We start from the raw sequence: 17,502 nt of genomic DNA, 5'->3' as shown, positions 1-17,502 counted from the left end.
GTCATTTACTCAAGCGAATGCTAAATACTATGCTTCAAAGTTTGTGTAAAAACTCTGATGACATTTACAAACCGGGATGACCCTTGCTTGAAGTTGCATTTAAATGAGCTATAATTGAAGATTAGCTTTATGATTTTCACTCTAATGATGTAAATACAGTTTACACCGACCAGCCCTAACATGGCGACCAGAGACGAGTGAAGAGAAACGGCAATGATTTATCTGCTTATCATGGTTTGTGTTGGATACATTAGGCAGCAGATGAATTTTAATTTTGTCTTCAAAGTTGATTTGTTACATAAACCTCCGAGGTAGATGGCTGAGGAACTTTGAGACTAACAAGGAAATTCTGTACCAAGACGAGCTGGAGGCTGACCTCTACTCGGCTTTTGGTGATTCACAGATCATCACAGTGATTTGCTGTAATTCTAAACAATACTCATGTTTCCACCTGTAGCTCCACGTTCTGCTGTGTGCAGCTCCGAGCTACCTGCACAGACCAGATTGATCCAGACAGGGAGATTTGATTAATTTTACATTATTTCATCCCTGGTGATATCGGAAGTATGAAAGTATGAAAATCATGTAAAAAAAACAACACCAAAGTCAACAAACTGCCCAGCCAGGGCAAGAAAAGAGCACGGGTACATGGAAAAAAACACATCACAAAGCTTGAAGTTATGAACATTATCAATGTAAGTTTGTATTTGAAATTTTTAGACCTTTATCTCTTTGGGAGAAAACTCTTGAAGAAATTAATTTTCCAGAAGAAATAGAATTTAACACAGACAGCAAAGCACACAAAGCTGATAAAATACAAATGAATACTATGAGCTTGCAGTACGTATGGTGTCCAGTTGTAATGGGATGTGGTTCAGCTCCCCCCCTCAGGTGAGAAGTTCTATAGTCTGTTGACATGTGGGACAATGGAGTTTCTCCGTGTGATAGTCTGTGTCAATCAGCTGTTTACTTTTCCATCTATGGGCCACTTCTGAAGTGGCCTCGGGTGGACAAGCAACAATGATGCCACGGGCAAATGAAGGCTTTGTAGTTTGATCCAACAGATGAGATTCAAAAGCAAAAACTGCTGCAGACGCTAACACTGGTTCTGATAGGAAGGTGCTGGAATACTACAGATTAGTCCACATTGTGGATTTTCCTGTTGTGAGAAATAAAAACTTCTGATGTCGACTGAAATTTCAGGCATTCGGATATTTCTTTCGAAAGGGAAAACAGAGAAACAATAAAGTCTTCCAAAGCACAGAGGATAGGTAAAGATGTTTATGACATTGTTATCAAGTTGTTTATAAATAAACAAGCATGTGAATGTGTATAAGCATGACCCAAGACAGAACAGAGAGACCGCTCTTTGTATTTCAGTCGTACGTACACTGTGTACAAAAATGGGTGACTGCATGAATCTCAGACTTGGCATTGTATGTTGGTCTTCATTGTACGATATATGTTGTTCACATACATAATATTGGCTGATGTGCACTGGTCACAATGGTGTACATCAGCCCGCAGAATCGTGTGCAGAAGAACCAGTATCATTAGAGGCCTTGCATTCCCTCGAACTAATAACATTATTAAATAGCCATTCTGCTTTCACCGATAGCAGAAGTCACTTCAGTGCTGTTGTTTCTATTGTTCAGTTTATTTACCACACGATAATTCTGCCTTTCATAGGAAAGTATGACGTTGTTATGAACAGAAAAGCTGAGAAAGTGTCGGATACCTCGGATAATTGCCAATTACGTGACCACTTATTCATTGATCATCAGAGCCCTTGTGTGGCTGCTCGGCATCCGTGCAATGTGGTCATGTAGATAACGATGTCGGTATCGTACGGACGTACCCGTGCATCACAGTAAAATGGTTTTCCATATCCATACTGTTTCCACGCTGAATGTATTTTCAGCCCAGAGTTGTCGCACGTCTATTAAACTGGTCTTCAAAGCAGGATGTGAACGAAGCGCTGCAGCTTGTGTGTCTTGTGTTCGCTGCGAAATGCTACATCTATTCATAATTTCTCAAGTTGTTCATCTTCAAAGTGCTCTCCATGTGTATTTCGTGAGGTTCTCTTCATATAAATTTTTTTGGAGTGGAGAAGGTGTCTTTTATTGCCACATTAGATAAGTCAAATATTCAGTATGAAATTACTAAGATGAGCTATTTTTCCAAAGATGAAGGTCTCCAAGGTCTTCATTTTTGTCGTTGGTGAAAAATTCGGGTTCAGATCTTCTTGCGATTTATTGTGGATCATCAGGAAGCGCAAAACCAAGATTGGGGGGGTTCAAGTTAACTGAAACCCATTGGTGTGTAAGCAAACTGCATGATGAGTGGCTGGCAGTGAATGCGATCATGGTGGGATCTTTGCCTCCCGCGTTTCTCAAGATTTGCACGTCGAGGGAGAGCTGGCGATTTGGCCTGAAAAAAGGGTTTGTGTTTTTTTTTTTTTTTTTTTTTTCTCCCAAGAAAAACTCGAGTTTTGATTTGATTCTCGTTTTTTTTTTTTTTTTTTTTTTTCTCAATGCACTTAAAAATGACTGCAGACATCAGATTTAAAGTTGTTACGATCTGATTAACCGACAGAAAGGTCATTGTTGCAGGACTTTTAAACTTTCCCTTTAGCTCAACACATTCAGATTTTCCCCTTGGACTGGAGTTTTCTTCCTGCACAATGAATGGTCCTGCACACTGTATCTGTCTGTGAGCTTTACAGAGTGCAGGTGGCGGTGTGTGTGTGTGTGTGTATTTGGTGTCCCGAGTGACTGCAGCCCTGTGATCCAGTCAAACTCCGGACAGTCTTGAGTGTCTTTTGATAAATTCAAAAGACTAGAGGAACTTGGACTTGGGATTTGTGAAGCGAATGCATCAGCTGGGGCGGCTGTTCTGGATGTCTTGTTTGGATTTAAGGACCGTGGTCGCTGTCACTTTTCATCCGCTCAAGCTTTCGCTGGACTGTAACGCTCATGCTTTCTGGCAGTTTTGTGCTTATTTAAGGCGATCCACCAGTCTTTATTTAGCTGCCAGTGGGTGCATTGTTCTCATCTTCCTCTGACCTTTTGAAAGCCATTTTGCAAAGAAAGAAGAAACATCAGTTATGCTTCCCTGTGAGAAAAAGAAATCTCACATTTCAGGATTTAACCTTCTTTCTTTACGCCTAAAACTTAGAAGTTATCAGTTTGTTTTGCTTCTTCATGGTGATTTTTTTTTTTTTTTATTACTCATTAAATACTGAGTGATGGCAGCCAGTAAAAATATTCTGTATCATAAAGATGTACTGCAAGCTTGTTTAACATTATCGACCCATTTTTAAATGAGGATTGGCCTTTTATCAGTAGAGGTGAGGCATAGTCGCTCTTTAATGAGGGACCCAGATGTCCTTGCACTCTCAGACAGTGCCTCTGTCAGCAGCAGCAGCAGCTAATGAGACAGGATCTGAGAGGTGGACAGTCACCCGGACAATTGGCAGTCTGTAAATTCAAGATGTTTGTACCACTGGCTTCACACAACATGACCACTTTTTATCATCTGTTCATATTGTTAATCACCCATACTTGTCAAAGTGGTGTTTTGGTGCAACAGCAGATTTGTTATTACCAAATGAGAGTGCGAGTCGTGTATTGTCATGGAAGTTAACTTGATCTTTTAGACAAATTATCTGTTTTATTAAAATCTTCACTCTTCTAAACTGTTCTAATATGTGACAATTTAGTGCTATAGCCTGAACGGACTGCAAATAAAAACATTACAACAGGACTGAGGATTCAAGTTTGTATGAAGGAGAATTTATGTGGTCACTATTACACCAGCCTGCTATATGTTTCAGAATAAGGTTAAATTCATTTGGAAATTTCGACACTGGCACCAACATTTTTCAAACTAAACAACACAATTCCACCATCAGGGTCACAAATTATATAAAATGGATCATAATTTGCATGAATTTATGGACATGTGCTGGCACACCTGAAAGCTTGTCTGTTTAGAATATTTTCATTTGCATAGATGTGAATTTTATTTTGATTTTTGCACATGGATGGCTTCCATTCATTTGCTTTTTGAAGACAAGTGTTGGTTTTTTCCCAACACTTGTTTGTTTTAAAATCTGTAAGTTGATTCTATATGATACAAGTATAATTTTCAAGAATATATTTTCGTCAAATAAAATGCAATAAAAAAGTGCAATAAAAAAACATGATACCAGTTTAAGTTTTTATATTTAAACCAGATTTTAAGACTTTAACACATCATTGTTATTTTTTTTATTTTGTTTGTTTTAATAAATGTATGTACTGGATCATTATTCAAGATGTATTTTTTTCAGTTTTGGAATAAATGCATATGAATGCATTATCCAATGGAAATCCTATTTAAATAACCACAACAAAATTATTTGTTCATGTTGGTGCTTGTCTTGTATCCCGAGTATCTTTTTCAGTTTCACTATTAAAAAGAGATCATTTCTCAAACTTGGAAAAAAATAAAATCCAATAGATCATCTTTTTCATTTATGGAAGCTATGTGAGATACATTTGCAGATTTATATATCAATAGTGTCTGCCCTTTCTTGTATATTCCAATGAAGCCACCTTTATACATTAGCATATATATTAGGTATCAGCATGAACTTGTCTTCTCTGTCTTTACCTCATGAAATATGACGTTTATAAAATGTCTTCTTTTCCAAGTATACATACAAAGAACAATGTTATCATCATATTCTGAGTTTGATGTGGACATTTCAGTATTTGCTGTCAGTAATTAGCATTTCTGCTGGTCTGAACAGTTCCCAAGTTGTTTGTCATGCTCCCCCCTCTGTAAAGGCGTTTAATTGAAAAATGATTGTGAGCTCAGTCTTTAATTGCAGTGATGGAAGTGGCTCTTATAGAAGGCTAACCCTTCAAAAGTGCTTTACCAGCAGGACAATTTAATACACCACACATTTCTCTTTGACACCGCAGGCCCTAATTTTACATACACATGAAAGAACCGCATCTAGTGCTCACTAAAACATGTAACAGGACAATATTATAAGTGTGTATATGATGGATGTGTACCGAGTTCGGAAGTGGCCAGGCTTCAGCCTCCTTCCTCTTAACAAGCTGCACCACACTCGCAAAGAAACAACACATGAATAATGAGAAGGAGTTCCCGAGCGGATTGGAGCTCCTCCGATATGACTTTGACATAAACACAGGCTCATACAATCACCATTAAAAGTTAAGAGTAAATAGCTTAAGCCCACTTTATTGTCTCGCCTGGTTTGCTCAGGATTTTAATTGCAATTAGCACAGACAGTGATTTATCGACGCGTAGTGGGTTTTCAGCACCATGTCATGTTAGGCTAATTGGTTTGGTTAAAAAGGCGTGACGGGGAGCAAGTCTGAGGTGCTGGCTTCATGGATCTGAAGCAGGAAGTTCCTGTGAACTGTTTTTCCTTCCTTGGTCCCTTCCTAAAATATTCCTTCAGTGATTTTTTTTTTCCCTCTCTGCCGTTTTCACAGTTCCCATCCTGCCTCTCTGCCAACGATCGGATTCGATTTATCAAGGTTGTAATAACACTCCACTGCTTGTTGGTTCTCGATGAGCTGCTTTGCTTTATTTCCTTCCTTATCAAGTGCGGATCTGCGTCGTCTGCCAGATTATAAGAGAAGTAATCATTCACTTATCACATATTATTACTCTACTCGCAAACGGGGGCGCGATCGCAGAGTCTTAGTACTTCTCTTTCAGTTACATAAAGTGTCAACATTTCACTGTTTGTGGAGCCTGAGCAGCAGTCCCTCCTGCGTCTGTTCACTGGTCTGGGAAACAAAGTTGATTTGATCAAAGTTGGAGTCGAGCTCCAGCGTTTCACCGGAAATGTCTTAATAGTTGTGTACATAAGGTGTGGTTAAAGTGGCGGTGAATGCAGTGATGCTTGTGGTGCTTAATTCAGGTGACGTACGTTGGCATCAGGCCGTCTGCAAGCCACACGCAGGGCAACACAACCCAGCAGGATTAAGTTTGTATATTCATCCCATTTGTATAGAGATTAATTAGGGAACCTCTCTATCACTATTTTCTCTGCAGTCTCAACGGAAATATATTATAAAACTAATGGACTAGCACAAAAAAATGGAAACGCACGGAAAAAAAGGTGACAATATTGTGTGTTTTCAGATTGTTGTGACGTCACAAATGACCATCTTTACAGGCTGCCTTGTTTTCATTTTCTCAATAAAAGTACTTCCAAGCTACGCTGGTTTTGTTAAAGGTTTTCTAATTTCCAAACCAGACTCTGTAGCCCTGATTTGTCGTAGGCAGCAGCAAAACAGTTGAGCAGTGCCTTGTACCCAAGTACAAAGTCAACTGACTTTGTTGGTAAAATAATCATCATTCATTGCTTAAATTATCAAGCAGTTTATGTGATTAACAAGTCGCTTATTGCACTACGGAAAAAAATAAAATAATGAAAACATGTATCCACAATCAAAGCATTTAATTTGTTATACAAAAATAATTTAACGCATCAATAAATTAATCAAATGTATCATGCGCATACAAAACTAAATGACTGTTTCTGTTGATAGCTAATTAAAGATAGAACCATGTAAATAATCTGAAGTACATAAATCTTTGTCTACATTGCAAGACTAATTATTTTTTTGCGAAATGTAGAATCTTATAAGTAATAGGGTTAATATAATAATAATAATGTATGTTTATATTTTTGGGGATTTTGGAAATTCATTAGAAAGTGACATGTTTACTCCCACTGCAACAGTCGATGTAATATAAATGGTACATGTACTTTATTTATTGAGCAAAACCTTCCACTTCACTACTGTCAGATGTGCTTTATTGTGATCAGCCACATTCACTTGTTGATGCACATAATTCATATACCTACAGCAGCCTTGGTCACAGCTGCCACAGAGCTCAGCTGCTTGCTCAAGGGCACTTAAACACATGGACAGAGAGATGATGATCCACTACTGAGTTACAGCCCACTTAATATGTCTTATTCCAGAAACCCAGGAAATCTTCACATCTTACCGCCTGGAACTGGCGACTGGTGCTTCTCGTTGAAAACAGTTCCACTTGGGTAAACATGAATCTTTCTGTTGACTTGACATAGAATTGTTATTGCTTCTTGACGAATCGGCTTTTTTCTTGCTCAGGGTTGAAGTGATTGATGTCGCAGATTGAAGCAGGGTCAGACGAGGAGTGAGAGAATTCTCTCATCTCTCTTATTTGTCTTTTTATTGACTGAAATTCAACCCACACACCAGCAAAAACATTCGCATCTGCGCTGTTTGAAATGCAGTGTTTTGACGTTGGACTCGTCCTATTAGGCTGCAGCGGGGATGTGTTTACACTGTTGATTATTAATGTCAGTCAAATTGAAAAAGAAAAAAAAAAAAAGGTTATTGAAATGCCAAGTAGCTCATTTTTTGTTTAACAAGTCGAATCATGTGAATGTTTATTGTAAAAAGGCTCAAAAAGCTACCAAAAATGTAAGTGCATGAACCAAAAGGAAGAGAAAAAAAAGACAACAGCGGTGGATTTTGTCTCTGAAGGAGGAAAGCTGAGTAACCGTGACAATAGAATTGGTCAGTTTTGTTTTATCTGTGGAAAGAAGCTCCAACGCAAAAGTATGTTGATGTTTGACTGTGTGTTTATATTTTACCATGTGGCATTTGTGGCTGCACACTCAAAGTTATTGTCATCGCAAGATCAGCATCCATAATATACAAATTGCAAAAAAGCTGAATGGCAATAGATTTATTGTTTTCATGCACTGTTTATTCAATTTCACTTCAGTATTTCAATATTACATCAACATCCCTGGACTCAGGCCAGCACCAAAACTACTACTGACACACTGCTGGTGGGAACAGCAGACCAGAGGTGAGATTAACACCCTGTGCAGTTACAGCTAGTTTAATTTCAGACCAAGAGGACAGTGAACAGGTATTTTACAATTGTAGTACTCAAAATTATTTCACACCAAACATATAACAAATACTGTGTGTCCTTAGTTGTAAATGCCATGTTTTAATAAAAAAACAAAAAAAGAAAAAAAACCAGACTAAATGTTGTATCTACCAGTATGTAAATGTAAGCATTTCTGTTTGTATTCTGTGTGGTATTGGTCCTACTTAAGAAGGATAAAACCAGGAATCCACAGCATACCTGCTGGTCTCATTTGTCTCCTTTTCACTGAGACGGAGGCCCGCCTTGTCTCCACTTCACACTCTCAACCCGCCTTCCAACTGATCCTCTACCGTGTTCAGAAAGAGGCGCCCCAGATCGAGCACGGCTTATCTTTATCCCGACTCCGTGCCGGAGCTCGACAGTCGCGCCGAGCACAACGGAGGAGAGAGGTGAGGATGAACAGCGGCGAGGTGAAAGCGGAGTGGAGTGGAGTGGAGCGCGAAAAGAGCAAAGCAGAACAGAAAAGTAGGAGCGAAGCCAGCAAGAGGGAACAACACATCCCAAATATAAAATATGAGTGCGGGACTGGGCATTAGCGGGCCATAGATAGCTCAGAGAAGCCGGAGTTTACAGGAGGGGGGAGTCTCATTTGTTAATATGGGGGTTCAGCCAGCAAAATGTCAAGAGACAGGATACCACATTATACAGAAGTTACACAATGCAGCGTGGCCACTTAGCACACAGCATGAGTGATGCCGTGTTTATTCACCGAGGAAGAACTCACATGGGTTTACCAGCCCGACCGCCACTGAAGTACTTAGACAATCATTCGAGCAACGGGTGGATCTTCAATCAGTGGTGTGGACAGCAGAGCTTTACTGGCAGGAGAGACGGTCGTCGAAATATTTCACTGAATTCCTGCACAAGACGAGAAATGTTTTCAAAGTGAGTCATTTACAGATTGAAATAGTTTGAGAGTGACGGGAAATGCCCAGTACACCGTGGATTAATGTACTCCTGAAGTTTGATAAACGGTCATCGGCTACATACTTTCTGTTGAAACAATCAGCTGGAAAAATGCCTGGAAATGAACAGGAGCATTTCCGACACTGGAGCAATTGTTCAAATAATCTGCCTCGGGAAAAATTAGAATTGCAACAACACATCGTCGGTGGGGTAAAACCAACCTGTCTCATGACGGTGTTGCTTAAAATCGTTACTGGGAATATCTCTGTGTCAACATTTACACTTGTGAAGTATTTATCAGTCCATCTATCCTTCCATTCATCCGTCTTCTGTACCTCTTCATCCAACTCTGCGTTGGAGCTGAGCTGAGTAACGGCGAAGGCTCGGCAAAGCCTGTTCACGTCGCCAGTCAATCACAGAGAGGCAGACCGATGGAAGGATTTTTATTTACTTCTAAGAACTCCTCTAATTTATTTACCCGTCTTTATTGAAGTGCATCACAACCACATTTTACACTCAACTGGACGACCCAGGTGTTTGACGCAGAGAGAAAAAGTCTGCTTTTCGCTCATTATTTCTCCTTGTTATCCTCTCTCATGCTCGCTTCTCTGTCATCCTCGCGGACTCCTCCTCCTCCTCCAGTCATCTCTCTTTGTGTCTTCTGCAGCTTTGACAGAAGTTTCTCTCATCCTCTCTGGCAGCTGTTGCCATGGTTGTCAGTGCATACAAACTACCTGCCACGCTCTTTCTACAGACACAGATCAGGAGGACACTGGGCTGTAGGAGGGAGGCAGATCTCCTCTGTCAGCAGTTCTGTGTGCCGGACTGATGGAGAAGGAGCAGGTGGAGGAAAGGAGGTGAGGGCAAAGCAGGATTAGGGCCTGAGAAGCTATTAAACAGAGAAAGAGCTGTCCTCTTTCAAGTGTTTCACTGCAGGAACTATCAGGGGAGACTTTTACCTCGATGGAGATTCACCCTTTATAGCGGGATTGGTTCATTTGGATCAGCGAGCAACAACAACGGTAAATGGGGAGGAATGAAGCGAAGCGCCCAGGGAAAGCCGGGCCCCGATCCCTGCAGCTGTTCCATTAACACTGGAGTGCACATAATGACATCTGAATTACATAATTCGGGTTTTTCCTTCACTTCACGATGAGTCACAAATTATAGCTGAAGAGAGAAGTTTGGCGCGTTGCTTTGTTTCCATTCTAGCTGAGGAAGTGCTGGATCTCTTGATTCACAGAGACAGTTTTTGTTATTTTGGATTGGCTACGGTGTCAATAATTGGTGTTTGTATTGGGGTCGCACAAACTATCTAACAACTGTAAGAATTTGGTTATTTCTGAGGAACATGTAAACAAGGTACAGTAATGCCATTATACAAATGTATGTCATGAAGAAAAATACAAATATATCTTAATTTGGTCAAATATTTAGATTTAGATTTAGATTTAAAACACAATCTAAGGAAGACTGACGTTATGATATCAGACCTTTTGTTCTTGTGCCACTAAATACATATAATTATGTGAGAAATATCCAGCACATGTTGATCTACTAAACATATCTCAGAGCTGTGCACTTATTCTCTGATTAAATGAGTAGGTATAGTTGATAAAAATTCTAATTTTGAAGAGTTTGATTACAGAAAGGACGAAATGTTTGTGGCCCTCACTAAACTCCACTAAATAAAATGTAATAAATTGGAGAAGATAAAATCTTTAACAGACACAACAGAAAAGAGTTTTCATAAAGGTAAGCTGATATTTCTTTACTGTTGTTAGCTCCATGGATGTATTAGACAGCCCAATTCTAATAGAAGTCTCTTGTTTTTATTTCAGGATCAATAAGGGAATCGTCCTCTAGTTAACAGGAGTTTAGTGAAATAGTGACAGCAGTGGTGAATTGATCATGTCTGCCTATTTGTTGATGGTATCTGTAACTGAGTGCTACCTTTTTCTCTACCCATTGTCAGCAATCTGCTAAAGACAGCCAGTGAAAGTAGAAATCGATTTCACATCCACCAATATCCAGGTTTTATGCGCTCAGATCTGTTCCAGCCGAAAAAACAATCAGCCTCCCTTACTGATAACTGCCCCGACATAAAGGCATCTCCCCCATCAAGCCGTCACATAAAGCTGACATTCCCAATCTCTTCTGTTGTCTGTTTTCCTCGCAGTCATTGTAACACCGATAATGCTTCTATTCATAAATCACCTCTCCTCTGCCTGTTTGACAGCGGGGACTCGGCCCGCAGACAAAACGCCCTCCTGTAGCTTCTCCTCGCCGACCCCCCCCCTTCGGATCTCGCGCATCCGAGCAATCAAGGCCAACTGCAGATGGTGCTGATGGTCGCGCCTGAGGGCCGAGTGTCTGTAATACAATGCGCAGAGGGCAGAGGGACAAAGTGAGAGGCTGCGACTGACTGCAAGCTTCCCTGTCAGATCCCCCACCGCCCGTCCATCTGCGCCTGGCAGACTCGCCGCCGTCTGTCCTCGACCCATCAGCCTCCAGTCGGAGCTGCTGCACCTGATTATTGTTTAAGATCAGGCTGCTTTGATCTGCGCTGGCTGATTGCCTCCTGGCTCTTACCTGAAGATTTCCTTTACTGATATTTGTGGGCAAAGAAAACCCAAACATGAATATCATGATTGACGAGGGAAGGTGCTTGTCAGTGTCGCATGTGGTCATGTCTTCCACAAAGTGACTTTACATTGAAATGAAGGTGAAATTCGCACAGTTATAGACTTCTTGTCCTTTAATTGTCCAGTTTTCTCACCCCCTTTTTTAAAAATTTGTAAACACACACACACACACACACACACACACACACACACACACACACACACACACACACACACACACACACACACACACACACACACACACACACACACACACACACACACACACACACACACACACACACACACACACACACACACAGGAGAACATGCAAACTTCATCCCATCCGGTATTTAAACCCACAACCTGTTTTCTGTGAGGCGAGAGTGCTAACCACTACTCCACTCCCTTACCTTGTTGTATTTTGGTTGTCTGAAATAAGCTTTTTGTTTTTTAAATGATTCACACTTCAAATTTGGCTCCTCCATTAACACTTCACTGCAGAACGCCACCCGGCTGCTACTTCACCTCGGATGTTACTGGCAGATGTGAATGCAGCTTCCTGGGTTCTCGTTAAAATGTTAAATCATTCTGAAGGTTTCCCCTTGCTCTGATTGTATTGGAGTAAAAAGGTGAAAATGGTGAATAAAGTTTTGAAACTAAAGTTGAAATATCCTGACTTCATTTGAAACTAAAGTCAAAAACATTATTTGACCTTTTCACCCTTTGTTAAAAATGTCAACTTGTTTCCTTCTATTTGAAGGCAAAAATGTATTTTCTTTTAATAACATGTAATACATACATAATTATAAAATCACATTATAGCGGTCCGAAGTTTGCTTATTTAATATGCCTACTTTTGTTGCCTCTAAAACACTCTTTTGTCTCTTTTGTCCCTGATTTAACTTTACATAGACAGCTGCAGCTTGTAATTGTTGTGCAATGACTAATCTTTAACCTCTTGATCACAGTGGCATCTGGATTTTACCAGATTATCAGCTGATTTCTGATCATTTTTGGTTATTTTCACCTCACCTTGTCGGCTACAACAGGGCAGATAGAAAGTCTAAATTTTAACTCAAACTGGGGGAATAATAGCAACTTTTTTTAATGAAGAGAAGTAAGTAATCTAGATTGTATGCAAGTTTGATTATGTTATTGGCACTTCTAATTAAACGATTTTATTAATACGACCTTGCGGCCCCAAACGTTTCCCACTCAGAGAAAGAATGACGTTTGCTTCATCCATTTGCAGCATTTAGGACTTCTGACTTCCGTTTCGAACAAAGATAGACTTTATTACATTATTTAAAAATACCCACGAGTGCCTGTTGTTCCACCGAAAGTGACACACGCCTGCAGTGTTTTAGAGAGAACCACATGCACAAGATGAGGAGCTTTCACGAGTGGTGCTTCACATCCGACACTGTGTCCTCGTTGTAGCGGCTGTCGTGTTTTGACTCAGCGCTCCCAGTGCGCCGCACCTCACTCCAAAGCGTTTCATCGAGCCATCTGGGCCATTTTCTCGTTTGTTCCTCTCAGTCCGGCTCTGCTGAAAAACGTCGGTACGTCTGTGTGCTGAATGTGTGGCACCGATGCAGCGCCTGCTTATTAATAATACATCCTCGCCGTCTTTGTAGTCACAAGAGCACTCGGGGTGTTAACGTGAGAGGTGGCGCATGGTGATGCTGCTTTAGCTCTCGTACTGATCAACAGTTTACATAAAATCTGCTGGGATAGCTGCGCTATACCGAGGTGAGAGGACGTTCTTAAATAAAATAGAGAAGATTAATTGGAATGGGATCAACTTTTGCTATTAAACTAAGAATTATACATCTCAAGCATCAGGCCCACAGGAGAGTTAAATCCAGCCCACGGAAGCAGTTTTGCACAGTATTCAAATAACAAAAAGATATAAATCTCACTCTTCCAGCACATCTAAAGGGCTCTCCTTCAAGCTTCTTGGTGATGGTACAACCGTTAGATTCAGGTGTGTTGAAGCCACATGAACATCTAAAACATGCAATACAGTTTGTCCCCAGGGCCACGGTTATATTCCTCTGCAGTAACTAATTTTTAAGTGGCTTTAACTGCTGTTTCTCATCCGTGCCTTCTGGACCCCACTGGCTCAGTGGGAGTAAAGGTCATTGGTCAACACTGAGACCAGATCTTAACAACACATGGCCGCAATGCTTCGCGATTAGAAATCGGTGACGCAAAGGTGAACATTAGCCATCTTAATGTGATTGAAATAATATTAGTATTAATGCGGGTACCTGATCAAAAAGATTATATATATATATATATATATATATATATATATATATATATATATATATGGCCACTTGATGTCTGATGCATCAATATGACTGAAAGGAATTTTCTCAGGTTCACTGAGAAACGTTGGAACATAAATATGAAGCATAAACAGGTTTTTTGTTGTTGACACATTATCCTTTCTGTAGTTAACAGTCAAAGTCCCTGCATTACAAATGAGATCAAAACTTTAAAGCTGGTTACTTTACTTTTATTGTCTCAGTCGAGGTTAAACTCATTAACATTTTCAGTTTACGTCACTCAGTTGGACAAAGATGCTCTATAATGTCGATGTTGGCACTTTTTTAAAGTAACAGTTTTACAGCATGTTGGACAGGTCTTGAAGAACTGAACTAATGTTTATTTAGCGTTATTCATGCAGTCTAATGTTAATATTAGCTGCAGTGGGACACCTCTCATGTGGCTGTCAGGCGGACAGAGTTGGTTCAGGATTTATAAGGCGCTCCTCCTCTGGTAAACAGGAGTTAAACTGTATAGTGACCACTTCGTCATTTAGTTAATTCTAAAGCTAACAGAGAGAGCTATGCAAGTCTATATATTTTTACAGCCACAACCTTACAGAAAATGTCTCCTTCATGTTACTATTCTGTTAAAAGCATATGTAAATAATAACGTAAAAGCACAGCATTTCTTTATAATGCATCATTTTCAACTCTAAATTGAACATGAACCACTATTTACATTATATCTATGCTTCTAAAAGACACTGAATATTATTTAAATTGTATTTATTTTCTACTTTTCAAAGGTTTTATCGGAATAAATGTGACTCCCACTTAAAAAAAAGAAATTGAGCATCATTAAATAATTAGAATACTTTGAGAAACATTGACATTTTTAAGGTTATGTGTTATAAATCTAACTTTTAAATTGTATTATTTTCTAAATATGCATGCATATACTAAAACCAAAGCGTACAAGAACACCACAGGTGTGTATTGATCGCTGCGTTGGATATTTTAGGGTGTGAATGTCACTGGCTTGGCTCATAGAAACACTGCAAGGCTGCAGGTTGTTTTTATTCACAAGATGATGCAGGTACGCGAAGCCCTGATTTCATCCCACGATATGTCTGCCGTCGTTACGTCAAGCTGTTGTTTCTGTGTCTCCTTCAGGTGATTCCTTCACGCAGTTCCGGTTTTCAGAAGAAAAGGACTGGGAGACGAATCCATTCATAACCAGTCAGGTAGATCTTTGTTCATCTTCAATAGAAATAGGCCACATGAACCAATCTTATTGATTACCGATACACCCTTCATTACCTTAATATTCAATTTAGTTTCAGTTGGCCAGCAGTCACTTTTTACAAGTAAACAAACACTGAGAATCCATTATGTGCACTCAGCAGAGTCCTCCTGACGCACTCTCATAAGGTCAAAAAAAGTTCTACTAGCATCTTGTTCATTTTGTAGGATATCACAATCGTTAAAAGCAGTTAAAATCTGTTAAAATCTGTATTAAAAAAAAACCCAAAACAAGGTATTGTCATTACCTTTCAGCTATTTGTTTTAGTTTTATAAAGTCTTCTAATAAAAACAAATGGAAACAGCTTAAAATACTATGGTATGTTTACACTTCCATCATCACACATAGTATTTGCCAGTTTGTTGGAGGGCTGGATTAGAAACCAAGTGCATGTTTGTGATGCGTCATAACCTGCCTCCATAAAACCGGAGTGGACAAGACAGGTTTTTTATTAGTTAACCATCTCACATGTGCAGCTTTGAATTGAAGCCAGTGATCAACACATGGATGCAGACCACGGGGAGATTACGGTCCTAAAATCATTGAAATAATCTCTTCTGTAAGAGTTGGATTAGAGTGCCAATGTCTTAATTCAAATCTGGTGAATGTTTTTCCTTCCTGCTGGCTCCTTCGAGTGAGGTATTAATGAGCTTCAGGTAGAATCTAGCAGATTTTAAAGGTTTATTAAAGACGCACAAATCGCAGAACTGTTTTTATAATTAGAAACTTTGGTTAAAAAAAAAAAGAAGGTTCTACTCTCCATGTTTCCACATATTTGGACAGTTTTAATCTGGGTGTAAACATGTTGACTGCTCACAACTGCGTTAATCACCCGTCGTGTTCTTCAGATGTCTGTGGTGTCCCTGGATCTTCCCGCTCTCGCTCAGACTCTTCAACAACTGCCTCTCCACCAGAGACTCAACCTGGAGGCTGAGCTGGTTCAGGTAGGAGCTTTTCACTGCACCTCCTTCAGATTCAGCCGAAGTTGTGCTGTGTTCAGTGTCAAGAGAAAATCCTCCCAAATCTCAGAACCTGATGGTGTCTAGACTAACATAAGCTGCACATTACATCTACAAGATGATAAAGAGACTGCCCCCTGCTGGTCTGGGTTGGATTAATTAGTATAGAAAATGTCAGGAAGAATGCCCTGTGCTCATTTACACATGTTAACAAGTTAAAAAGTCAATATTCAGGCCCAGCTGGACACTTACACATGTATAAGCTATAAAGCGTTTTGGAGTTGGTTTTTGCTAAAATTTGTATTTAAATAAAAAAAACTGTTTGCGTCTATTGTGGAGGTCAAGAGTAAAGGTTTTGGATTAATATGTTGACTTTTCTGCCCTGCAGCTCTCAGTACAGTTGTCTGCAATTTATACTGTTGTCTTTTCACCTCGCCAACTAAAGCTCTTTTATTCCGTTTCACATTTCAGGTCTCGACACCAGCGGAGCTTCCCGCCATGCCCCTCGCACCCAAACCAGACGTCCTCAAAACATCCAGGTTCACTCCTCCAGTTGCAGCTTTCAAAAATCTCAACACTGACCAGAAAGTCCCAGAGGTTTCGAGTCCAGCTGGAGGCTCCCAGGTTCCCTCTGCTGCTGCTGCTGCTGCTGCTCAGGAGGACGACGATGACGAAGAGCTGGAGCAGCTCCTCAGTTTACAGAATCCGCTCTCCCATGCTGCGTCTGTCAGCGGAGCAGATCAGCCGGACGCCGCTCCAGAGAAGACGTGTGAGTATTTTTTAAGTTTACCACAGGAGGGAAGTCATTTAGAACACTGTACTTCTTAAAATGTAGATTTTTCACACTACATTTTAACACTTGTAGTTTCCCGTTATGACTTGTTGCTTTCATTTTTATTAGAGAGAAAAAGAAAAATGTGTGCATACCCAACATGAAGACTGATTTGACCTCAGTGGACAGTATCTGCAGACAAGGCAGGACTTTTATGTGCATGAAAGATGAAAAATGGCAGACAGTAAAAGAACAGACGAGACAGAAAAGGTGCGAGGAGGGGATTCAGAGCAGTGGCATGTCCTCCACTCAGGGCCTTATTGAAAATAACGTTAGAACTTGTCTGGTTGAAGAACACAAACAGACATTGGAAATGTCCTTCGAAGACCTTGGTTTTTTTTACTTTAAGTGAAAAGTTAGAGCTGCTTTTTCACTAAAGTATTTGTACTTCTACCGAAGTAGAGATTGACTCGACTTTAACGCCCCACGCTGCAGAAACAGTTCATGACGTTGGACAAACTGACTTCGTCTATCGGTGGACTTTGATCCTTCACATGGAAACTTGGTGGTGAAAGTTTGAAATTCACCAATTATCAACATCATTTTCTGCATGATTCAAGCTGAAAAATTACAGATTGCCTTTTTTTCCCCCTTTGTGCCTGACTCTTT

At 40.1% G+C, this 17,502-nt stretch overlaps 1 protein-coding gene across 1 annotated transcript in view; it reads left to right on the top strand.

Annotated features, from left to right (window-relative positions):
* aven (apoptosis, caspase activation inhibitor) overlaps window positions 1-17,502 on the top strand; it is a 38,377-nt gene that overhangs the window by 18,695 nt on the left and 2,180 nt on the right. The window contains exons 3-5 of the mRNA XM_080514077.1: window positions 14,973-15,043; window positions 15,951-16,046; window positions 16,533-16,830. Of these exons, the coding sequence (XP_080370203.1) occupies window positions 14,973-15,043; window positions 15,951-16,046; window positions 16,533-16,830 (465 nt within the window). The remainder of the gene's footprint in view (window positions 1-14,972; window positions 15,044-15,950; window positions 16,047-16,532; window positions 16,831-17,502) is intronic.

This window comes from Blennius ocellaris (assembly GCF_963422515.1).
Source record: "Blennius ocellaris genome assembly, chromosome: 18".
Lineage (NCBI taxonomy): Eukaryota > Metazoa > Chordata > Actinopteri > Blenniiformes > Blenniidae > Blennius > Blennius ocellaris.
Note: the sequence above shows the minus strand (reverse complement) of the source record. Positions and strands in the feature narration are given on the sequence as shown.